Source organism: Pavona decussata, unplaced genomic scaffold, assembly GCF_977016875.1.
Source record: "Pavona decussata unplaced genomic scaffold, jaPavDecu1.1 SCAFFOLD_138, whole genome shotgun sequence".
NCBI classification, from domain to species: Eukaryota; Metazoa; Cnidaria; class Anthozoa; order Scleractinia; family Agariciidae; genus Pavona; species Pavona decussata.
The window spans coordinates 660,424-686,201 of record NW_028145551.1 but is presented as its reverse complement, the minus strand read 5'-3'; the positions used below and the strand labels follow the sequence as shown (position 1 = coordinate 686,201).

The window sequence follows — 25,778 nt, the reverse complement described above, 5'->3', positions numbered from 1 at the left end:
GCAACTCGTTCTTAGTTGAGAAGACAACAGAAGATCGAGCTGCAAAAAATTTGACATTGAAATCGTCTTAAAGTATTTGAAGTCAGGTTTTGGATCATAATTCTGCTAAAAACTTGATATAGTCCAATAAAATTGCAACTCATTAAAAGCGTTATCATAGGAGCTAGAAAACGACTTGGTCATGTCAGTGGACTGAAGTAAGGGGAATGGATCGAAAGGCGTAGATTTCATGCATAACCCATCTTCTAATTTACATGCAAGTTATGTCGTGTTTACTTTGTTCATACCCAATCATAAATCACTAAAAGCCATTTGTACCCAATAGCAGGGTTACCTGTCAGTAATTACTCCAACCTTCTTCGTTATTTCTTGGTCCCCGATGGTCATATTGTCTTTCGGAAGTTAGAAGGATCAGATTGATACCAAGGACTTTGTATCGTAAGTTACTATTAAGCAGGTTGAGCTGTTTTCGCACCAAAGCGGGCAACGGTGGTCTTACTTCTGAACAGGACTAGGGTAACAAAGGTAAATACAGCATAGTAATATTTTGACCATAACATGTTTAGTAAGCCTACGTTGTATCGACTGCCATAATTACTGGTTAAATGTTGACATACTGTTGTTTAATTCTAGTGTTATTGAGGCTTTGCGCTTGTTTTCTGAAAATGAATTTCGGTCCCTAACAATAGAGATTTAATTTTTTTTTTCCATTGGTGTTTTGACGACCTTGACCAACCTTGACAGGTTAATCTAAATACATAAAATCACGTTATTTGAAAATGCAAATGCTCGGCAAACTTTACGTTCAGCAACGGTGTTGGGAAAAGCCCGAATCACCCTACTCTTCATCATTTCATTGGTGGATAACTGTTCGGAATGCATCATCGCCTTAGAATTTTGGATGTAGTTTTGAGTTTTAGAATCTATAGTTTTCTTCGGCTCAACGTCATCTCGACATTTCATGACACTGGAAAACTAATTGCTTTCATTTCGTTTTGACGGAGGGGCAAATATCGTTAAAAATGCGGAGTAAGCTAGGTAAACCAACAACTGCCTGTGAATTCAAGAATTAAGTTTCCGTTTTCTCAAAATTTTTGTGACTTAGCTTTTTAGTTAAACTTTCCGAAGAGATAATGTTGTACTTGCTGATGCAAATATGATCTTTAAAAGGCGTTAATGTTGTCGTTAGCCGAGAAAAAAACTAGCCGAAATGCACCCGCCTTAACTTTTTTCTTAATGTGAAGTTCTAAATTATCCCTTCTTGTTTCCTGCGGCAAGTATTAATTTGTTCTTTTTCTTAGATACAGGCCTTGACATTTATTTTGCTATCTATTTTTTTTTTCGGTCTTTGCTTCTTTCTTTTTCGCTTATGGTCATATTATTCAGTACTCTAGAATGATGATTGGGCTAAAAGTCTTCATCTTTCATAAGTTTTCAGAAACATTTTTACTCAAGGGCTGTTAAACAGAATGAAACTTGGTTCAAACCAAGCGAACATCTTCCAAAGAGGTTGAGTATTTCAACATTTTGCCAAGTTAAAATTAAAGGAGACGTTTACGAAGAGCTTACCGTCATAAACATTCAGCGCGTATGAAGTTGATTTTTTTGGTGTTTTCTGGTACTGCTTTATTGACCAGCAGGTTTATTTCTACTTCTGTCAAGAAAGCGAACAGTTCCTCCATACTAGTCTTTAGATTTGACATAAATTTTTGAATAACTGTAAACAAATTTAGCCAAAAAGCTTTTTACGCTTTGGATATCTGAAAGATCTTATCTTGATTACCTTTATCTCTAAGCGTGTTTGCCTCACCCTGACCTTGGAGGGATACTTCTCTTTTAGGAATTCTTCGGTCAGAGGACTAAACGCACGATGGGAATGAAACGGGACGAGTGGATTCCACGCGTTGTCAATATTTCAATTTGAATTTTATTTTGTTGATAACCAATCATAAATGTTTAAAGTCACAGGCAGTCAATAGCAGAGTGACCCGTCAGCAATTAGCCCAACCTTCTTCATTATATCTTGGTAAAGACCACTTGGCCCTTCGGAACTTGGAGGATCAGTTTGACTTCAGAAGACCATAACGAGATTTTTTTCATTACCAGGTTGTGTTGTTTTCCTACCAAAGTGAACAACGGTTATATTACATCTCAACAAAGCTAGGATATGAAAGGTACGTACAGCACAGAAACGTTTTAGCCATAACATCTAAACCAAGCCGACATTATTTCGAGTAGTTCCATGATAAATACTTTTTTGTGGTGATGTGCTGTGATCGATTCAATTTCTGATATCTTGTCGGGCCGTCGAACTATTTTGTTATAGATGTTATATTGCACAACAGTTTTAATAGGCCTTATCACGGTTTTCGACGCCATTTTGACGAGTAGGCAAACATGCTTAAAACAACAGTGTTTATATGGAAATCCGATGTCAAATAATTTTCATAAAACATCGCTTCTGAAAAATATTTGAATTAGAAACTTTTGGCACTAGGAAAAGGATTTAAAGAAAAAAAATGTAGGGATGTAGCTGTGCCAGGAGTAGGCAAACAGGCTTGACATAACAGTATTTGTATGGAAATCCGATCACAAATAATTTTCGTTTTCGTCCAGTCGTGTTTTGAACTGCCCATAGATAGGTCTGTATAGCGAACCAGCCGTGAACTGTTACTAAAAATAGTTCGCGGGAATAAAATGAAGGGAAGTGTATGGAAAGTTCGAAGCACGACTGGACGAAAACGAAAATTATTTGTGATCGGATTTCCATACAAACACTGTTATTTCAAGCCTGTTTGCCTACTCGTAAAAAGTGCGTCAAAAACCGTGATAAGGCTATTTTTAAAATATTCGTCAAAAAGCTTACTATTTGACAGGCAGTGGAAATGCTTCAGACAACATCTTCAGTCATGTTTTTGAGAGACAGGCACATAACTAATTAGTTTAATTAGGACGAGATGAGAGAGGAAAGAAAGCTTATTGTCATTATTTTTTATTTTGTCGGAGATATAGCAACCGGATTAGTAAAACAACGTGGGATCAATACCGGGAAAACCATGCTTTTAACAGGAAACGAAGTCGGGCCCGATAAATGATTCATAAATAACCTGAAAAAAAACCACCACATAAGATGTTAGTAATAGTACAGATACACCAGATCATTTATCAACATAAAATTAGGTATTAGTTTGGAAGGACATTAGAACAAATCTGATGTTTACTTGAAATTTTCATTTACTGTCTGTGGCGAGTGAATTCTTCGCTTTGAAATTTCAACTGACGATGTCATTAGAATGTGAATATTCCAAATGGCCAATGCCTGTCCTATCACTGAAGGCCATCCAAGCAAAGTGTTAAACAAAATAGTTCAAAGGCTGATTCCTGTATTCCGGCTCGTTATTATTATTTCGCCTTTTAAATGACAGATTTGGGTATGCTAACATGATTTGATTATTGCTGAACTTTTTGTTTTCATCTTATTCCCTGATTTCACCAGCTGCTGTTGGCTTTCATAAATGTAAGCTGGCCTATATTTGTACTTTTAACGACGTTTTGTGATCCTCTGAAAACGCAAACGATTAGCTTCACATTTTCGCGAAAGTCTGGGGTGAAAAATGGCTAAAAAACGCTAGCTGTTCTTCTGCACAATTTAGTTTTAATTTCTGTGGCGGGTAATGTTTTAGAGAACAGATAATCCTCTATTGGCTGCTTCTGTATCATCAGTTTTCTGTTGCGGATCAGCGCGGCCAATAGCGGCGTTAAGGGGGCTGTCACCTACTTGTAGTATTACTTTGAATGGCAAAACAAAAACTGTATTTGAATCAATGGAATCTACAATACTTACAGTGTGCACAATACTTACAATATCTCGCTTTACGAAATAAATAAATAAATATACATAGAAATTAATAGCTTAATATACTAAATGAAAGAAAAAAGACATCGAGGGAAGTTAAACAACTAAAGAGGACGTCTTGTAACAAATATATATCAGGAAAGTTATATTAGATTCTCACTTTTCCTTTGTAATTTTAGGTTCGTTAAAAACTGCAAAAAAACCTAGGGTGTGACTCAGCCATTTTGCATGCATATAAATAATTCTTCGTGGGAAAAGCAAGAAATATAGTTGGCGGCGTAGGTTTCGGTACACAGCGGGAGAGATTGTATAATTTTGAAATAGGAATTGCTCGTTCGACAAATGTATTTGTGTATTTTCTGACACATTGAACAAGGATAATACTTCTTGATAGAATGGGGAATTCCAAAAAAATGTGTTCTAACGAAACAGCGTTTTGACACTAAAAGCATTCATCGTTATTTCTGATTTTAAATCTCTTAAGTTCTTTATTAGTTACTAAGATTCTATGGGAAAATTTAAAGGCAAATTATCTTACCTTATTATCAATGGAGATTTTATAGATGTTTTTAAATAATTTACTACAACGGAGGATTAGATCAAGACCATGCTTAGACGAACACTTTACAGCTGTAGGTTCTGTTGTAACCTATTCCTGAAAAAAACTTGGTAGTAGTCTTTGCAACGCATTTTAGTCAGTAGGATTGTTTTATTATCAGAAAGATGAAATGAATTGCATTCCTCAAGAATACTTCTGTCAGGTATAACATTCTCCATTGAATGTTTCTTCAAGTGATTAGGGATGGCTGCAATAAGTTGAAAATATTGCAAGTAATTTAAGTGTACATTTGAATGCTGCATTATGTAATTAGCAGCCAACTGAGTATTACATTTCAGTTTAAACAATCCTGTATTAGTAACAACTTGTAATAACAAAAGATAAAAAAAAACAACATCAGACTTAGATATCTGCTGATGAATACAAGCAGTTGTAAAAAAACACAATAAGAGTAATAAAATAACAATAAAATGGGTTACACTTCTCGAAGTCCGAATTTTTTAAACAATTAAAACCAAGCACGAAGAGATGATTTCGCAAAAGGGAAAATCGTCTTCTTGTCAGGAAATGCAACATGGGCAATACAAAGAATAAATAATGAGAAAATATCAGTGAGTGACAATAAAAAAAAAATTATTTAATTGTTTGCTTGTCTGTAAATTTAAAATCAAGGAAATCTAGGCTCAAAAACATTTTTCAGATGTGGGAGGTAAATTTTTCTTCATATCAGGAAATGTAACATGGGCAATATAAAGGATTAATAATGAGAAATTATCGGTCGGTCACTACTGTAAAGTTATCCTTAATTTTTTGCTTGTCTGTTTGTTTGTTTTTTGTTTGTTTGTTTGTTTGCTAAGGAGAGTCAGGGATTGCACTGAAGACAACAATGTTATTTCTTCTTCTCATCATGTTGCCAGTGGCAACGGAGGCAAAGAAGCCTGTAAAGTCTCAAAGTACGTAATATGAATATGATGGATATCTATATTCAACACTCGCACTATTTAATAGGCTTAATCATTAACTAAATAAGCCCGATAGTAATGCCTTAATAGCTTGTGAAGAAGAATTTCAGTGGGTTTTGTAAATTTTCGTTTTGATACTTAGTATGTTGCAATAAGAGCTACTAATGAGTAGCCTTAAACAGAGATTTCGGTGGATAGCTTGAAGGCATTCCTTTCTGTTAAACTGTCCCCGGCAACAAAAGCCTGGTAAAACCAAATTTGTTTTTTTTTTTTGGTCCTGCGTAAAAACTTGGCTAATATATTTATTTATTTATTTATTTATTTATTTATTTACTTACTTACTTACTTATTTATTTATTTATTTATTTATTTATTTATTTATTTATTTATTTATTTATTTATTTATTTAAAACTAGAGCAAACTATTTGAAACGTCTGTGCCAGCTATTAGAACCAGATAAAAGTTCTCTTTTTCACGGACAATAATAACGTCTTAGTAAAGGAATTCTCCAATTTCACTACTTGGGCATGCATGGGGAATTGTTTGCAAGAACTAATTGAAGGAAATTTACAGCCTCGGCTATCTTTGAAGACACAAAAAGCAGTACTTTGGTTTTAAAACTATAACAGAGAATGTTTTCTTTGAAATATATATATTTTTTTCTGTTTGTACTCCATGACTGTATTTGAGCTGTATTGTTGACTTGTTCGCTGTTTTGCATGAGCCTGTTTCAGCTCGAGCGCCCTCGACTCATAACTAAATCTCGCATCATCAGTGCGTGTGAGACCTTAAACCTTAGTGAAACACCTTAAAGGAAACCTCCACTCTTGAAATAAATTAATACTAAGTTGTTGAAAATACGATCTAACTTCAAATTTCGTTGGAAAACATGGAAATAATATTTCTGTGTCGGACAAAACATAATTTGTCTTCAAAATGGTGGCGCCCGGGAAATTTAAAATTTAAAATAGGCGATAATCATACCTAATTTTTAGCACACTTGAATGTCACTTCTACTTTTTTTATATTTAAATTTAGAATTTAGACACAATTTAACATCAATTTGTTGTCGGAGTGGAGGTGCCCTTAAATAATCTTTTACAAAAGTCTTGTAACCTCCAAATAGCCCTGGCTAACATTTGCTGTTACGACATACATACTGCATGTAGTCAAAGACTGTGGGAAAATATTTTTGTAAGTTGTAAAATGTACATGTTGTTAAATGTTGTTAAGATAGCTCAATATTACTAATTGATATCGTACAATTTTCCACAGTGCAGAGGAAATTCACCCGTGAGGAAACTTGCGACCTTAAACACTGCCTTGCGAATTGTAAGCAGACAAGAAGATTTATTAATAATTAAATAACAAAATAATGAAGTGACGATAAATAAAGACAAACCTAACAACATCGTCATGTTACAAAAGTTTTTCTTTTTTTTTTTTACCGAAGTACAACAATATTTAATTCTTTCCGATAAAGGAAACAAAACGAGTAAACTTTAAAAGAGGTAAGTCTGAATAGGAGGGGATGACATAAAAGTAGGTAAGATATAAGTAAAAATGGGAGTTAAGGCTTTGAAATATGAGACTTGTTAAGACAAGATATAATGAGATGGTATATGAGCCCTGACCCTAACACATAAGATAAGATAAGATAAGATAAGATAAGATAAGATAAGATAAGATAAGATAAGATAAGATAAGATAAGATAAGATAAGATAAGATAAGATAAGATAAGATAAGATAAGATAAGATAAGATAATTCATTTCTATATTACTCTCTTGCACCTCTCTCCATACAGGCTGCTCCACAGGCTGTAAAGGTGGATGTAAGTGGAAAAACAAAAATTATTTATTAACTGCATTCCAGTTATTTTAAAGGTATTTCGGTGAACGTCGTCAGCATTAATCAAGTACAAACTGACTACATTCATATCCAGTATTATATACTCACATAAGACACACTATCAAATGAGATGAAAAGCAATAAGAGGGAAACTTAATATGCTACATTCATGCCGCAAAACACTATTGTATTGACACAAGGCGCATTATCAGAATTAAAGAAATATAGAAAACAGAGAAGAAAATGAAACAAGCACACAGTTTTACATAATTGTGAATTCCAAAATTACTAAATGCTGATTAACGCTAACAGTAACAGTAACACTAACAGACACACTAAAAGTAACTCCAACACTAAACATAGCAACAGCAGTAACGGTGACACTAACAGACACACTAAAAGTAACCCCAAAACTAAAACTAACAATAGCAGTAACAGTGACAGTAACAAACACATTAAAGGCAACTCTAACAATAAAAAAGCAGTAACAGTAAGACTATCAGCAACAGACGGTAATAGATAATAGACAACGATAATAATTGGAATTTACTACTATACAAAGAAGCCTGCCATATCAAACGTTCAGCACCATCTTTGAACAATGGTTTAAAAGCTAGCAGAGAACTATGCCTATTCTCCTGCCATTTACATCTTGTTTTGTAGTTTCATGTGCATGTTTTGAATTGCTAATTTACCATCTTTCAGTATTTAAATCAAAGCTACTTGTTGTCACCTTATTATGAAGATGATATAGTATCATATCGAAATATAACAATTAAGTACAACAACGTTTCCTTGCACTTGTTGTCCATATCATTGAAACCATGTATTTACTCAGAAACAGTAAAGGCTGTTTTAATTGTACGAAGCAAGGATAAGCATTAGCACAAACATAAACACAAGGTTGTTTACACGTGTGATAAGTATAAGCACAAGGTGGCATACGCAGGCGTAGTGATATAAAATTTTGGCGCCAAAATTTTAAATCCAAGATGGCGGAGGTACACGCCACCATCTTGAAAACAGAACACACTTCCGCTGACCACTTGTGAGTACTGTTCTGTGTTCTTGTGCTTATGCTGGCGTTATCCCGGTTTTAACGACGCAAACATAAGCGCAAGCGCAAGAAAAAAAAAAGATTTCCTTTTCTTGTCTTTGCGTTTTAGCTTGCGCTTATGCTTATGCTTGCGTCGAACGTGTAGACCAGCCTTCACAGTATAGTAGCAGTTAGAGTTATATTAGTTCTAACATTAACACTAATAGTATCCCTAACACTTATAATAACACTATCACTAATAGTAATAGTACCGGTAACATTAACAGTAAATACTTAAGGCCCGGACAAACAGATGTATCATTGTCCAACATTGTTAAATGGAACATGTTGCACTTCTTTCACCACCATATTGCACGATATTACATGAGGTAGGATGATGTTAAAGGAAGTTTGATTTTCATCAAACATCGTCTTCAACATCGTTCAATATTCTTTAGCTCTCAGAGATGAACAAAAATTTTGCATATGTTTAACAATATTTAATGCGTACATGCTCACTAAGATGACTTTACGCTATCTTTTATCCATAGCGATGGTTTATTAAGATTTTCTTCACGCATTGCCGGGTGAAATTTCAAGCTACAGATGGCAAAGGAACAAAGTTTGAATCTATCAATCTACCTCAAAGCTCAAATACAAGCGATTTTTTTGGAAAGGAAAGAGAAAGGGCACAGGTGTATGACCAGGCAAAGCGAGAAGATATTTCGTTACTGAGGTCGATTGGTCTCGTGCAATTTTCTGGGCAAACCGGTTGACCGAGGGTTTTTTTTTTCCCAGGGATTCTGAGTGGCAGCTTTTGGTCCAAGAACCTTAAGTACAAATGTTACATCAATCATGTTGCATCCGTAACACTAACAGTAACAGTAACACGAATACGAACAGGAAAACGATCAATAATTCCAACAAAGCTAATGATAGTATTAGTCCTTTTAAGAAGAAATAATTGTATGTGACCGAATTTGTCTTCTGTATTAACCAATCAACATTTGGTATTTTTGCCCTCTATATGTCATAATGAAAATAACGGCTATGACGAAAATTTCAGTGGTAATAATGTTGAAGTCCCGTATTACACTTTCAATTTAAAAGCCTGAAGTAGGCCAGGATTAGTAAAAACAGAGCAGATAAGAGATATGTTAAAAGAAAGGAAAGTTAATAAGTATGTTTTGATTTGCAGGCTGTGATATTAACACGGACATTAAAGACTGCATGAAATGGTGTAAGTACACAAAAATATGTGGTAAAGAGTCAAAGAACGAGATAATAAAGTTCATACGAGAAATTTTCGGTTTTCTCTACGTGTCATTTAAGGGTTTATTAAGACATGGTAATAACGTTAATAAATGGTTGCTATTTTAATTTCCACAGTTCAGTCGAAATATCTCAAGTCTTCTGGGAACAAAGACAGTACTTGCAGTTTTGACAGCTCTGCTCTTGAGTGTAAGTAGAAAAAAAAATTCTTAATAGATTAAGAGCGGAGTAATGAGGTTTGGAAAAGGAGTCCAAAGATTGAACAGTCCTAAGCCTAAATAGAGAACTAAAAGCAACACCAGGCAGTTATCATTTTATTTACCACTTAAATTGAGTCGAACAAAGGCTTTCAGTTGAGAGTCGTAAAACTGAAACCAAAAGAGTTGTTGCTCTGATAAATCACAAAAAATACAAAGAGCGAAATGAACCAATCAGAACTAGAAACAAATACATGAAACCAACCATGATTGGTTGGCAGTGTGGTCTGATTTCGTCAGACCAATCACTAGGCTTAGTAAAAAAAACAAAGCTTATACCTACATCATAGACTTTCTCCCAATAAAAACATAATACTTAGTATCTTTTAGCCTTCACAGCAGGTATGACATGGAGCAAGAATTTCAATTCGATAATTTTCTCCGCAGGTTGTCCCGCCGGCTCTAATAAGTATTGCAACATAATAGGTAAGTAGACAAACAAGTATCAGTAAGATATATGGAGTGGGATGGCAAATTCTGAACCTTAGGTGTAGTCACCTGACTGATGACGTCATGAAACTAACTCTTATAAAAATGATATTTTATGACCAGTGTTATTCCCATGTTATGTTGCATTCTCTTTGCTACTATTATTGTTATTGTTATTATTATTATTATTATTATTATTATTATTATTATTAGTAGTAGTAGTAGTATTATTACTATTATTATTATTATTAGTATTATTATTATTAGTATTATTAATATTATTTTTATTATTATTGTTATTGTTATTGTTATTATTGTTATTATTATTATTATATTATTATTATTATTATTATTATTATTATTATTATTATTATTATTTTAAATATTTATAATCTCTTTATTTACATATTCCAGACATATTGCTATTTATAGTTAAAAGTACAAAAAAGAGCTATTTTAAAAACTTATTTATTATTCATTTGGATTAAAATACAGACTACAAATGTTATAAAGTAACAATAATATTGTTATTTGTAGTAAAAAAAATAATATCTTGATCCTTTTTTTGGTTTAAAATATCTGGAAATAAAAATAAGGTCCTTAAAGAAAAACAACTCTTATACAATGTTTATGCGGATAATATCAGTCATTAAGAAAAGAAAAAAAAAGAAAGAAATTTTAGCCGTCAAATTCTCGATTCTAATGTCGGTGTCCTGAAGGTCTACATTTCTTCTTCTTCTTCTTCTTCCTTATTTTGCGGTAAGTTCTGCCCCCATTGTATCCGCTATCCCAATTGTACTTGGGATCTTTTGATCAATGGAGTGTCACTGGGAATTCAAATATTTTCTAAATGTGACGGATACAGAGGGAGAAAAAACTTTTGCAGTTCAGTTTCAAGATATCCCATAAATTAAATTATAATCTAAATAGCCTATTAGTTCGTTGATACTTCAAAGTGTCCTTAAGGTTTTTGATGATTCTGGGATTGCTTCATCACTTCAAAAGTATCATACACTGGCATGAATGTTTTCTAAGGGCTTCTTTATGCTGCGAGGTTTTCCCCAGATTCTTTATTATATCAAATTTTGCCTATTGTTATGGTTAGGATTTTTAAAAACCAATGCGGCTTTTGTTTCTTTTGTTTTATTTTACAATACCCAACTTTTTCGATGGGGCATCGTTAAACAGCATTCGGCCTTTAGTCGCGTTTAATCGTGAAATTGCCGGGAATGACATTTTTTCACTTAAGGGGGTCTATTGGCTAAAATATCTCACTATGACAGCGACAGACAGGAGTTATATAAGTGACTTGCTCTGAGTGCATTGTCATCATCGACCGAGCGCGTATGATAAACCTTGCACTTCAGGATCGCAAAATCGCTTCGTCGACATTTAAAAACATAAACCTTTCTTAACAGAATGGCAGTAGACTTTAGTTTATGCAGAAATAATCCAATGATTGCCAAAGAAGGTGAGCTGGAAGCAGTCTCTCATTTTCTTTTTGTCAGCGGAGCATGGGCGCGCGCGAGACAGCAAGCGGCGGAAGCACGAGAAGCGAGGACGCCTAATGGAAAGAAAAATCAAAGATTACCCGCACTATGATATAGATTTTCTAGCTGATTCGGTGGCTAACGTGAAATGACAAAAAAGGCAAAATGAACAGCAGATCCTCCAAATATCTTAAAGCAATAAAAGACATTCGAAGATAATAACCTAACCACATGTTCGAAGTGATTCAGGACGCCTTTTTTCACGTTGTTTTGCTGCACATAGTCGATGCTTGCCAGTGTTGTACTAATTTTTTTGTAAAACTTCTTTAAAAACTTCCGTCTTGACAGTGTGGCATATTTCACCATTCGTTGGCAAGATCATCGTAGCGCATAAAATCGTAAAAGTGAGCAAAACATACATAGTCAGATGTTTACTGATTTACGGATCACTTGAATGTGAAATGGGGTTTAATGTCTCACGAAAATTGTTTTTGTAACCTAATTACCTAGCCAGTTAAGATATATAGGTTAGAGCATCAGAATCATAACAGACGTGATGTCCTTTACTAAAAAGAAAAACATTCCAGGCATAGCAGTCTTTCTTGACTTTGAAAAACGTTTCGATTCTATTGAATGGTGCTACCTTCAAAAATGCCTCGAAGTTTTTAACTTTGGTCCCCAATTACGACAATGGATCACAGTTTTGTATTATAACATATCAAGTTGTGTCTTGAACAATGGCTTTGCCACCAAACATTTTAATTTAAGCAGAGATGTCAGGCAGGGTCACCCATTCTCAGGGATCTTGTTTGTTATTGGTGTAGAAATTTTAAGCAATGCAATTAAACGCTCAAAGGAAATAGAAGGTATTCAAATTGATCCATTTAAATCTATAAAAATAACCCAGTACGCCGATGACAGAACTGTTTTTGTTTAAGATATTCGGTCTGTTCACAAGCTCTTTGATGTGCTGCAACAATTTGAAAACTATTCTGGTCTTTGAATAAATAAATCTAAATCAGAAATACTTTGGCTGGGATCATTGCATCAGAGAAAGGATTCAATTCTAAATCTAAAATTAAGTGATGAGCCGGTCCACGCCTTCGGTGTATAATTTTCATATGATGAAGAACTTGCCACCAAAAAAAACTTCTTTGAAAAGCTGTTTAAACTTTAAAAGACACTGAACATTTGGTCATCTCGAGACATATCTATATATGAAAAAGTAAATATAGTCAAAACGTTGACAATATCCTAACTAACTTTTATCTGCAGCGTGTTAGACACTCCAAAAGGGTTTACCGATGAAGTTAATAACATATCGATTACATATGGAAGTACAAGAATCCAAAACTCTAAACGACTATAATCAAAAATAAGAAGGAGGGAGGACTCAATATGTTAGATTTTGAGTCATTTGACAAAGCGTTAAAGATAGTTTGGGTAAAGCGCTTGTGAGCTAATGATAAAAGACCATCAGATGAAAAAATAATCCCGCTATCCTCATTTTCCAAAGTTAGCGGCAACCTTTTTTCCCGGTGTAGCTATAACATTCAATATCTACCCTTGAATGAAAACTTACCAAAATTCTATCGACATACAATTTCGAATTCCCACTGGCAGAAAATTAATAGCACTAACCCGAAAACAAAAGGAGACGTGTTAAATCAAATAACATGGAACAACCAGTTTAATGGAGGAAAAAGTTAACTGTTTTTTTTCCCTGTTTGGAAAAAGCTAGGCATTGAAAATCTCTCGTGCCTTTTCGACAACGAAGGTAACGCGTTGATGATTTTTCCAACCTTTCATGCAGAAAAACAACGTCAAAAGTAATTTTCTCCAGTATTATAGCCTTCTCTCTGCAATACCACAGGAATGGAAAACTATGCTAAAGCAGGAATGTCTTCCACCGTCAACTGAATACGTACCACTTGCAATCGAAAAGCTCACATGCAAAACAATTTACAATACTTTACTTAATCACCAGCACTTCCCTCCTGCAACTGCAGAGTGAAGACTCATTGAATGCGAAATTTTTTCAACAGCATCATTTTCTTGCGCTTCTTTCTTAGGCACATTTTTTGTCGAGGCTAACGCTCTTAATACAGATTCCGACGCTTAATGGACTTTCTAATAATCCCCCAATTCTGCAATGCCATCTGAGTAGCCTATGTGTCTTGTATGTCCGAGTTTGAAATCATCCGGTAAAGTTTGATTCAAGGCATCTGGTGTGTCTTGGGACTTGACATCTGACTGCTTCAGATTCCTGGCACCGAACGGCATTATCTCATGTCATGACCCAATGACGAAGAGAAGGGTATTGAGTCTAGCATCGGAAATGTTTGACCTAATGGGACTGATATCACCCCTAACTGTAACAGGGAAAATCGTTTTTCACGAGCTGTGACGAAAGGGACTACAGTGGGATGACCCACTGTAGTACCGAAGAAAAGTGGTCATCGTGGAAATCAGATTTTTTCCAGTTTAAAGACGTGACCATTCCCCGTTGCTGTGAAATGGCGTCACTCCTGACCATATGATCGAACTACACGGTTTCGGAGATGCTTCCCCGAAGGCGTCAGAGCCGAAGTGTACTTTCAAATAACCGATAAGCAAGGTCAGGTGTCATCAGAGCTAGTAATGTCAAGATCCAGAGTTGCACCTATCAAGGCAGTGTCACTTCCGAGATTAGAGCTTCAAGCGGCAGTAGTGAATGCCAGATTGTTGAAATATGTTGCAGACACTTTGCCAATCAAGATGGATAGTGTCGTTTCTTGGACAGATGGCATGGTAGCACTTCACTGGATCCGAGGACAGAGTTCATATTGGAAGCCATTCGTAGCAAACCGAGCAGCAGAAATACAATCAACATGGGACCCTGAGAATTAGAAGTATTGTCCTATCAAAGAGAATCCCGCGGACTGACTTGTAATGATATGATTTCAAGCACGCTGTGGTGAAATGGAGCCCCATCGCAGTATCTTCCTTGTGCGTCTCAACCTACTCAGCCGCAAAGTGCAGATTCCGGACCTGAATCCTGCGAAGAGGAAAGAAGAGTTACCCATGGTAAAACGGCAGTTGCAGTAGAGCCGTTGCTTGATATGTCACGCTGTGGAACGTGGATAAAGTTTGATCAGAGTAACCGCTAACGTACTGAGAGACTGAAGTCAGAAGAGACCGAATTGTCAGCCGAGAAGTTGAAGCAGGCAGCGTTGAAGTGCTGTATGTGGATTCAAGGTGATGAGGTTTATAAAGAAGACTACGAGTAGTTAAAAGCCTGAAGAACACTACCCAGCAGTAGCCGCCTCCTAAAGCTAGACTCGTATTACGACAAAGTAGATAAAGTGATTAGAGTAGGTGCAAGACTACAGTTCGTCGACCTTCATGAAGAGAACAAGCAAAAAAACAATGATGCTGCATGGATATCCAGCAGTTGCAAAGTTGATACAAGATGTACACAGACAGATGTTTCATGCCAGTCCAGAAACTGTACTTTTAGTCTTACGACAGAAGATTTGGCTTACCAAAGGAAGAGGTAAGTACAAACGCGTTACCGGAAGATGTGTGCCTTGCCATAAACAGCGAGTTGGACCTTGCACACAGAAGATGGGATTACTACCCGAGGAAAGAGTGACAACCTCCTTACCATTTGCACACACTGGTACTGACTTTGCTGGACCCTTATACGTACGAGGGTGCAAGTACGTGTCAAGAAAGCATACGTATGTGTGTTCACATGTGCATCGTCGCGTATGGTTCACTTGGAGCTTACAAACGGCCTAACGACAGATGAATTTCTGCAAGCCTTTAGTCGCATGAAAAATCGCAGAAAACTTTGCCAGGGAAGTCAGAGAATGCAAAAACCTTCAAAGCCGCAAGTAGAGGAATTAAGAAGTCGTATTACCAGCCAAAGTCACAGAGCCAGTCGCTGTTGGACTTTTTGGATCAAGATCGAATCAAGTCTGAGTTATCAGCTAAAGGGATTAAGTGGAGATTCATCACATGAACGCTTACCAGGAGAGGTGGATGGTGGGAAAGATTTTGTAGAGCAGTTAAAGAACCATTGCACACTTCTTGGAAGAGCACTTTTTCCTCTCATCAAGATAGAAGGTGTAATCAACTCCAGACCTCTGATCGCAGTAAATGACGACAACAGAGATCCATTACCAATCACGCCTGTTCATCTTGCCATTAATAGATCGCTTAAGAGCAATTCTCCAGGAAAGTGAAGCAAAGTTGGAAATAAAAATTTTTAACCCCCTTCATTTTTGTGTGGAGGTAGGTTACCTGGAGGGATGAACAAAAACAACCATATTTGGATCGGCAGGTACGTCGTTGCCATGGAAACCGCACTTGATCACATCGGCCTGATCTATGTTTTGACCAAAAAAATTCACTCTCAAATAGTAAAAATAAACGAGTCTGGTTCTCAAGTACATGTGAACCAATTCAAATGAAATTCAAACAGATGGTAGAGGCACTCTCCCAGTTTATAAAACTTGCCGTTAGAGTATTTTGGGTTCTATAATCAAGAAGACAATGTTCGCATTACTATGTTGCCTGTCAGCCATTTTGACAAGCAGGAAAAACAAGCACAACCATATTCGTTATTTCTCCGAAAGTACTCTTTCTACATAAACCAAATTAGGAGCAGAGCTTACATAGATATTGAAGTTTATAAATATTATAAAATCTATTTGGGGAATATTATATTCTGGACATGGGTGTTGAAGACATCCGAGGCAAGTTGCAAAAAATTGCAAAATTGGAAAGGTTGAGGTCTCCAGTATTTGGCTCAAACAGGCTTTAGATAGAGAATATCAGCTTCAGAGGTTTTTTTGTTCATCTTATCTGTTATTTACATTTGATTGATTAGGTTTTGGCCAACTAATTTGATGAAATATAAATTAAAACAAAGCCTACCTTGCAACTTTTGGGAATTTCTTCAGGATGCTTTTGTTGTATAGTATGGGTCTCTCCTCAGTTCGCTCGCTCCATTTTCTTGACCAAATCTTGCACAGACTCTAGCGGAAAGGACAAATCTAACTGGCTAGCCTCGCCAGACATCTACTTTTAGACCAAAGATGATCATGCATTAACCCGGATAAAGAACAGTCGAGCAGGTCAAACACAGTCGTGTCTCGAGTATCGAAATAATTCATCAATACAATCCATTCAGGAAGTTAAATAGATGCATCAAGATCACGGCTGAGCAAATACATGTCTGCGACGATTCTGAATACAGTCTTTGCCTAAATCGAGCCATACATTCCGTGGTGCATGGTTGAGAAGACAGGAAATCGTTGTTTACGACCTGTTTACGACCAAACGTATGTAGGCCGGAAATGCGAAGAGCAAAACAGCTGACCGGATACACTTTTAAATGCGATATACGCGCTTTTTGTTTGTTTGTTTTTGTGGCTTCAGCTAAAGCGACATTGTTGCAATGGCATTATCTCTTCTTTAGATATTTTGGTACAATATATCATTGATAGATGGATAAAAAGACGACTTTTGATCCGCTTTTATGACTGTTTTACAGTGGTGAATAATAAAACAAAAGCGCTTCACTAATCGTTTTATGCAACCACATAAGCCGCCCATGTTTCCTGGGTTTGTTTTTTTTTTTTCTTTTGTTTGTTTTTTTAATTCATTGCTTATTGGATGTTAAAGATGGCCTGCATGTAAGATACGTCGCTGACCTGGGGCGTTAGCGTACACATTAGAAGTTACGAAGTTGGAATTTTTGACCCACCTATCCAGAAATAAATAAGTCGTCTCCAAGCCGATAAATTTTCACATTTAGTACCTAATACCAGCCCAAACTTTGGCATTCTTTCGGTTTGTTTATTTATTTATTAATTTTATTTTTTGCTGTTGTTTTTTTAGGTGGGGGGGGGGGGGGGGGGGGGGAGGGGTGACCGGAAGTAAATTTGTGCGGTCAATCAAAAACACTGTAAGGGAAATTTGCATATCGTCGTGCGAAGGAAAATATCCTGGTCGGGACATTGGAAAGTTGTTCTCTTTCAAATCCCAAAAGGGACGTTTGTGAGTGCAGTGGAAACAATATAAAACTCAGTGAATGTCAAAGGGTTATTTCCAGGCACGTGCAAGCCTGCGGACTTAGTATAAACTGTGATGAAATCAGCGACGAAATGGATCCTATTTTTTGCCGTGCAGGTAAATAAATGTAACATTTCACGCGCGAATTTTTCATTCTCTTGTCACGAATAGTTTATCATAACTAAATTTTTAATTGCATTTTCACAGTCTAAAAAGAATTTTTTTTGGGGGGGGAGGGGGGGGGGGGTGCGGCTATTATGATCATGCGTTCAATTTTCACCCAAGCTTCAGTTCAGCTTCATTCCCTTTGTTTTTGTTTTCATTCGGTTATTCTGTTTTCTTCTTTTTTTTTTTTTCTTTTGTTTTTTTTTTTTTTGTTTTGGCTGTCTTGACCATTGCCATTGTGAAACAACCCCATTACAAGAGGATGTCATTACACTTACATCCGGTGTTACATCCCATTACATTGTGTTACATCCGGTCAGCAGTCGTGCCTCTCGGACTTCCGGTCTATGCGTTCAGTTTATGCACCATTCTTGGCTTGTCGACTATCGCAACATCTGACTCGATTTTAGCCAAAGATGTTACTTTGGATTGTTCAAAGGCATGCATTTGCTTTGTACTATGATCTCGACACATTTACTTTAATTCCTGGTTGAATAATATCGATGAATTTAGGTGTTTGACGGCAGAAATCGCAAGTATTACGACCATGTTTTGAACCTTGTCAACTATTCTTTGTCAAGTGTATGCGGGCTACTTGTATCATCATCTCTGGTCTGAAACACGGCAAACTGGATATTCGATGGGAGTACCTGTTAGTCTGCGCTAGATTTGGTAAAAAAAAAAAAACGGAGCGTGCGGAGGAGAGACACTGGAGAGAACCACGCGACGAAAGCATCCCGAAGAAATTCTCAAAACCTTCAAGGTCGGTTTTGTATCAATTTATATTACATCAAATATGTTGGCCAAAACCTTATTTACTAAATGTAGGTAGCAGACAAGATGATAAAAGATACTTTTGAAGCTGATTTTCCCTCTCTAAAGTCTGTTTGAGCCAAATACTAGAGCTCTCAAAATTACCAATTTTGCAATTCTTTTACAATTTGTGCCAGGTGTCTTCAGCATCCATGGCCAGAATATAGCTTTCCCCAAATTGATTTTATGGTATTCAGAAACGTCAATATCTGTGCAATCTCTGCTACTAATTTGGTTCATGTGGAAAGAGTACTTTCGGAAAAGTTACGAATATGGTTGTGCTTGTTTTTCCTGCTTGTCGAAATGGCTGATGGGGAACATGGTAGGACGAGCATTCTCTTCTTGTTTATAAAACCCAAATTACTGTAACGGCAAATTTTATAAACTAGAAGAGTGGTTCTACCATCTGTATGAATTTCATTTGAATTGGTTCGCATCCACCCGAGAACCAGACTCGTTTACTTTTACTTTTTGAGAATGGAACTTTTGCTCAAAACATGGTCCCAAGGCCGACGTCATCAAGTGCGGTTACCATGGCAACGATAGATCCGCCGATCCAAATATGGTTGTTTTTGTTTATCCCTCAGGGTAACCTACCTCCACACAAAAATTGAAGGAAGGGGGGGGGGTTAAAATTTTTCATTTCCAACTTTGCTTCACTTTCCTGGAGAATTCCTCTTAAACAGTTACCTGACGCTGAAGATGATCAATTGGAAGAATCCAGTAAGCGAGTTGTGGAAAGATAACTTTATCTCCAACGATTGCTCAACCACTTCTGGAGACGGTGGAAGCAAGAGTAACTTTATCAGCTTACGGTGAGAAGCAAGAGGCAGAAGGAAACAACGTCCATTCAAGTAGGCGATATCGTATCCTAAGGATAACATTTCTCGGAGAAAATGGCCACTAGGTAGAGTTGAAGAGGGCCACCCTAGCAAGGACGGCCTTGTACGAACTGTTATAGTGACAGTACAAAAGAGCATCCTACTTAGGCCTGTACAACGTCTACATAGACTGGTAATAGAATCAGCAACCCCACGAGCCAGTCACGAAGAAGAAATTCCTGCCCATTTTGGGGAGAAGTTGCAGTCGAATGTTTTTACCGCTCAGAGAGTTCCTGTTCCTAAACCTAGACTCAGTGTTGTCCTTTCCGATGGATGACAAGGTGGGGAGGATATTACAGCCTGTCTCATCCGATCTGGAAGGGTAGTTAAGAAACGTGACAGACTGGACTTATGACTATGATTAACGCCACCCTACCGTAGTAAGTTAGCTTTTTCAGTCACGTGCCCTTGTTCACGTCTTTCTAGCTCGAAATCGAAAGTTTCGAAATCTCACCGGACGTCAAAAGGTTGTATATCGATGTCTAATGGCCATTAAACGTTGTGTTCAAGGGGAAAGCTGTATTTCGTCGAGTTTCCTAACACCATCATGTTTCAGTTTGCAGTGGAAAATACCATCACAATCGGCCTCTTTTAAGTAAGGCCTCTTGTGTTTGGGCAATGAACTTGGTATTTTTGAGCAGTCCTCGTTTTCTTATCTTAAACATCAACTTCCACTGTTTCTCAGGAAACAAACCGCACTTCTACTAGCCGACCTAAAAAAATAGGTTCCTCATAAGACAGTACGCAATAATTGAGCAATGAGATATCTGTAAAACCATCTCTTTCCAGAACGCATGAATCATGTCCCACGCCACATTGTCACTTGATGTGTATTTGGTACAGGCAAAATCAAAAGGAGCAAAGAATTGTCCACAGGACATCCCTGGGCAAGTCACAATCCAAATTTGAAACAAAAATGTGATACACAGACACGTGGCCTGCAAATACATTGTGGATAAACTCCCATCTTTTAAACAAAGAACAATTTAATCAAGAACAATTTTGTTCCTGTGGCATAAATAACATTAGTTTGAAATGTAAGGGGACAACACGTTTCGAACAGCCTGTCAGAGAAGGGTCATCAGGAGTGATTCGTCCTTTCTGTCCAGATGTTCCTTATTGTGTAAAGTGAGCACTTAAATTAAGAACGTTTGTTCTATTTTATCGAAAGAGAACAGATAGAAAAATGCGCACTCTAAGTTTGCGCTTATAGCAATTTAAGGAGCAAAAGAAAAAACAAGGCAGAACACTCGATTAATTTAAGAACTAATTTTTCCTCGTGTGTCGTCACTTAAAAACCAAATTTGAAAATGTCCCTTTCCATAAACTATTACCCACCAGGACTGAGAACCAAAATGCGATTGAAAATGTTGCGCTTAAAGCTAAAAATTAAGCTGTAGTTACTTTTGGGAAATGTGTATGACTGTGATGACCATGGTGACACAAACGCCCTTATACTTGACACATCGACTAAAACTAGGAAAATGAAAGACCAGTTACAAAAGATAAGATAAGATAAGATAAGATAAGATAAGATAAGATAAGATAAGATAAGATAAGTTAAGATGAGATGAGATGAGATGAGATGAGATGAGATGAGATGAGATGAGATGAGATGAGATGAGATGAGATAAGATAAGATGTGCTGAATGGAAATATAACGAAGCTCTTGTATTTTGCTCTACAGTTTGTCCAACGGGAGGCTGGAGAGAATTTGACGGAAAATCATGCTATTACGTCGTTGATACTATAACCACTAAATGGAGCGATGCTCGAGCAGTTTGTCAAAACCTGGGAGGAGACCTTGCTGTTATCACCTCAGCCGAAGAAAACGAGTTCGTTTACGAACTGGTGATGGAAAAGGAAACGGTCACTGAGACGAAAGCGTGGATTGGGCTGAAGAGAAGCACTGATGACTCCAAGTGGTATTGGGTTGATGGCACTCCACTGGAGGGACAGTACGAGAACTGGGGAGAAGGGGAACCTAATAACTACAAGGGAAAAGAGAACTGCGCGCACTTTTTTGGACAGCCAGGAAAGTGGAATGACGCCCCATGCGAAATGACGGGTTATTGGGCTCCCAAGAGCCCCACCATTCTTTGCGAAAAGCCTCCCGTTGTACACTATAATCTTTAATCTTTAATTAGCATAATTGCCATTAGCAAAGGTTATCGGGCAATGGAGCGGCCAGCGGACGCACAATAGAGCTGCGAGCCTTATCCAGAGTTAGTTGTTTAGGATTCTATAAGGAAGATATAACTGTAAGTTTAAGGTTGAGAACGCGAGATTTGCGTGTTAGATATGAAACTTAATGCTGTAAGTTGATATCAATGTTCATTCAGCTGAAATAAATAAAAATGGTGTTGGGGAACTTTGGGTCATAAAATTTGTAATCTTAACGCCAGTTGGTTCCGTTGGATTTGGCTACATTGTCATTTAAGGGGAGTACGTTTGGTCGCTGTAGAGGTGGTGTTTTGTATGTAAACAGTCTTTAACCCACCCCATCCAACCTTCTGAAAATTGGATAAGAATCAAACCATCCTAATCGAACATCAAGTACGTTCGGGGACATCTACTGAAAGTCTAAATTTGTAATTTCCTGTAAGCGGGAAACTCTCGTGTGCGGGTGTGGACCAATAGTTTCTTTGATACTTTTATTTCATTTGTTCTGAGTTGTGACCTTATAAAGGTTCCACAATTTCCAATACTAAAATTGCCATCAAAATATTTTGTTTTTACCAGCAAACCGTTTACAGTCTTTAATTCATTTGCCCAGCTTTAGTTTCTGACCTTAAAACATGGTGTAACCAACGAAAACATTTAAGCAAAACGCTTAAAAACTTGTCTATTGTGCTCGCAAACCGTCTTGTGCCCTTTTAAAGTCATATTGTGTAAGTGAAAACAAGTGGTTTGTTTGGATGTAAAAAAACATAGCTGCCCCTCCGAAAACGAAATGAATTTCAGTTTCTAACTTTACGAAATTTTGAGCCGATAATTTACCGATTCGGAAGAAAACTTCCGATATTTTTAAACCATAAATTCGTATTTCTTATGCGACTATTTACGGAACAAAACATATAATTTGGCTATGTCTTCTCAGACTCGTTTGGTCTAGCTAGCTTTTCTATTTCGCAGAGAAAAAAAATGCTTTTGTTATGACAGAAATGTCAGCAATGGTAGTCATCTGCTTCGAATTATAGAAAGAACAGAATTTGCGATTTTGTAATGAATTGTATGATCATCATCTAAAATTGTGTTTAATTTGTGCTTGTTAATGGATAATTACATTCAACCTATCATATTTTTGGCAACTTAGATTTTTCCTTGTCATCGACAGTAGAGTTGACTATTCTGTAAGATGGGATTACAGTTTAAAAGTAGGGGGGTCACAGATGTGTACTCCTTTTCAGTAAGCCATATAGGTATGTACGGTTCCAAAGGGTATGGTTTTAAGGCTGCTTGGTCTGACATAGGGTATATTTTTTTTGACCATCTTGGTCTGGAATTGGGTAAATTTGGTATTTAGGAGAGCAGGGATGGCGCAGTGGTGAGAGCTCTCGTCTCTCACCAATGCGGCGCAGGTTTGATTCCCGGTCGCGGCTTGTAGGTTAAGTTTATTGTTGGTTCTCGTCCCTGCTCCGAGGGTTTTTTCTCCGGGTACTCCGGTTTTCTTCCCAACACAGAAACCAACATTTCCAAATTCCAATTCGACCTGAAGACAGTGGAGAGAAGAGTCACTCCGTAGATTCCACTGAAATTCCCAATTATTTATTTTATGTTTTATTTATTTTTATATTGGGTATGTTTTTATTAGTGAAATGGGGTTGGAAGGGAAACGCGGCTTCTACTCAAATTCTTAATTCTCCGCTTTCCTCTAGGTCTTTTGAAAAATTTAGCATCTTGTATATTTATTTAATAAACGTGTCCTTAAATAGGGTATCAATATGGTAGGGCCGGAAAATCACGTATTATGACGCTGTGAAATAGGCTAAAGGATTCAAGGAGTGCGCTACACACCTCCACATAAATTTTCGAGTATTACCCATCCCTGGGTTTTAAAACAAACAAACGATCAAACAAACAAACAATCCAGACGCTTAAGATTTGCAACACTAGAGACCTTAAGCATCAGGACGGGAGCCGGAAGACGACGGCGTACCGGAAAAGAAATTATACCACTCGACAGAACTGCGCATGCGACAATAGCCCTTCCTTTCCGACGTGAAAACAGATGTTTTGCCGTTGTGTGTAGACCGTGACTAAATTTCGTTGTTGTTGTTGTTGTTGTTGTTGTTGTTCTTTTTTCATCCTGAATGTATTTCTTGGTTCAAAATTAATATTCTCTGATAGACAGGTGATACTTGTTGCTATTGAAGCCATATTTCAGACAACTAACCTCAGTTTAATCATTAATTTCACTAGTAAGAGTTGTATGTCGTGCCTCCTTGTGTCCTCGATGTCGAGAACTCCCGCTTAAAAGCACTCAGACACTCACTCATGCCCAAATGCCGGCTTGGCATGTAGGGCAGCAACAAAATTAAGCCACTCCGGTCTGTCCCTGGCCAGCCTCTGAATGGTTCCCCAGGTATGATGTAAGGTTTTCAGTTCTGCTTCCACAGTCCGACGCCAGGTTATCTTGGGTCGTCCTCGCCTGCGTCTCCCCTCTGGTGTCCAGTGAAGGGCTGTGCGAGTGATGTTGTCTTGCTCCCGTCGCATGACATGTCCGATCCATTTCCATCGTCTTCGCATAATGATGGTTCCCATGCTGTCCTGGTTGCAGCGAGCAAGAAGTTCTTGGTTGGAGATGGTTTCAGGCCAGAATATACGTAGGATTCTTCTGAGGTTTTTCGTGTGGAAGGTGGACAGCTTGTTGAGGTCGCTCTCTGTCATCCTCCAACATTCCGAGCCGTACAGTAGGGTGGAAATTACACAGCTCTGGTACAGTCTTAGTTTGGTCTTGGTGCTGTACTGGGATTACTTCCAAACGTTGTTCATCATTCTAAACGCATTTCTGGCCTTACTGAGGCGGTTCTTGATGTCGCTGCCTGCCCCGCCGTCATGTCTGACAGTGCTCCCAAGGTATGTACATTCTTCGGTCGTTGGTAGATCTTCTCCATTTACTGTGACAGGTGATGGGTTTGATACGTTCAGCATCATTACCTCCGTCTTCTTCTTGCTGATCTTCAAGCCTACTTGCTGTGCAAAGGTATTTAGACGGGACGTCTTCTCCTGCATGTGCTGGTGGGTATGCGACATGAGTGCTAGATCGTCTACAAAGTCCAAATCTTTAAGTTGTGTCAAGAGGGTCCATCTGATGCCTCGCACTTGGTCTGCTGTTGTCTGCCTCATCACCCAGTCGATTGTCAAGTTGAACAGCATCACAGACATACAACAGCCTTGTCTAGCACCAGTGTTTTAGGATCTGCCACTGCCTTGGCGCAAAAGCCACACACAGCGGGTGTAGCCTTTTCTGGTAGAGTTTAAGACCTGTTGTTTAAATTGTAACAAAAAAGAAATTGATGTAAGCTTTTTATTTACCATCACAGATCCATACCTGTAGATGTGATGAAAACACTGTACGCCTTAAGAATCACTTTGTTAATGGACGTTCTTGTTGAAGCAGTTCATAAACTTGTAAATTATGCATTCTTGTGTGAACGTTTCTGTGCACTTTCCCAATCGATAGATCCAGTTGTGTATTAAATTTCTTACCTTTTCGAAAATGTTTATGATGGCAGAAGCCAAATAGAATGGGCATCTCATTATTACTCAAAAGAAAATTCACTGAGTAAAGATTTGATTAGTTGGCCAGGTAGGGCTATTGCTCTAGCATGGTGAGTACAACAGAGATTGGTTACAGGATGCCTGGGCCTAGCTGTGTTTATAAGCAACAGAGCGCTGTACTCAATCATTCTTATAGCTATTCAATTGAGAGGAGAGGAGGTGGCTGATATTCAGGCCATGTTTAATGCAACCAAACCCTGGCTTTTGTTGATAACTGTGATTAAAGATAAAACATCAAACTTCCTATCAGCCATCTCTTTTAATTAAAAGAAAACTTTAAAACTTGGTAGTGAGTAATGAATTATGAAATATGTACAGGTATTAATTTTTACAGTGCAATCTCAGTTATTTGAAACTCCC

At 37.4% G+C, this 25,778-nt stretch overlaps 3 protein-coding genes across 3 annotated transcripts; 1 reads left to right on the top strand and 2 right to left on the bottom strand.

Annotated features, from left to right (window-relative positions):
- Positions 1-395: 395 nt before the first annotated feature.
- On the top strand, positions 396-22,005 carry LOC146467113 (CD209 antigen-like protein A). Its single transcript, XM_085126341.1, has 9 exons — positions 396-525; positions 2,107-2,174; positions 5,273-5,368; positions 6,654-6,710; positions 7,185-7,211; positions 9,463-9,504; positions 9,654-9,725; positions 10,181-10,219; positions 21,322-22,005. The coding sequence occupies exons 2-9, from the start codon at positions 2,168-2,170 to the stop codon at positions 21,768-21,770; spliced, it is 789 nt and encodes a 262-aa protein (XP_084982467.1). The 5' UTR covers positions 396-525; positions 2,107-2,167; the 3' UTR covers positions 21,771-22,005.
- Positions 22,006-24,125: 2,120 nt separating this feature from the next.
- LOC146467112 (uncharacterized) lies at positions 24,126-24,524 on the bottom strand. The gene has a single exon (XM_085126379.1). It carries the CDS (start codon positions 24,522-24,524, stop codon positions 24,126-24,128), a length of 399 nt encoding a protein of 132 aa, XP_084982505.1.
- Positions 24,525-24,608: 84 nt separating this feature from the next.
- LOC146467111 (uncharacterized) lies at positions 24,609-25,013 on the bottom strand. The gene has a single exon (XM_085126378.1). It carries the CDS (start codon positions 25,011-25,013, stop codon positions 24,609-24,611), a length of 405 nt encoding a protein of 134 aa, XP_084982504.1.
- Between the last annotated feature and the right edge of the window lie 765 nt (positions 25,014-25,778).

What these genes read in the sequence shown, in the direction of transcription:
- LOC146467113 (XM_085126341.1), top strand. An exon ending in GAAGCCTGTAAAGTCTCAAA is followed by an intron (nt 5,369 to 6,653) that starts GTACGTAATATG and finishes AATTTTCCACAG; the next exon opens with TGCAGAGGAAATTCACCCGT. An exon ending in TAAACACTGCCTTGCGAATT is followed by an intron (nt 6,711 to 7,184) that starts GTAAGCAGACAA and finishes CTCTCCATACAG; the next exon opens with GCTGCTCCACAGGCTGTAAA.
- LOC146467112 (XM_085126379.1), bottom strand. Translation starts at nt 24,524, where the DNA reads ATGACAGAGAGCGACCTCAACAAGCTGTCCACCTTCCACACGAAAAAC.
- LOC146467111 (XM_085126378.1), bottom strand. Translation starts at nt 25,013, where the DNA reads ATGCTGTTCAACTTGACAATCGACTGGGTGATGAGGCAGACAACAGCA.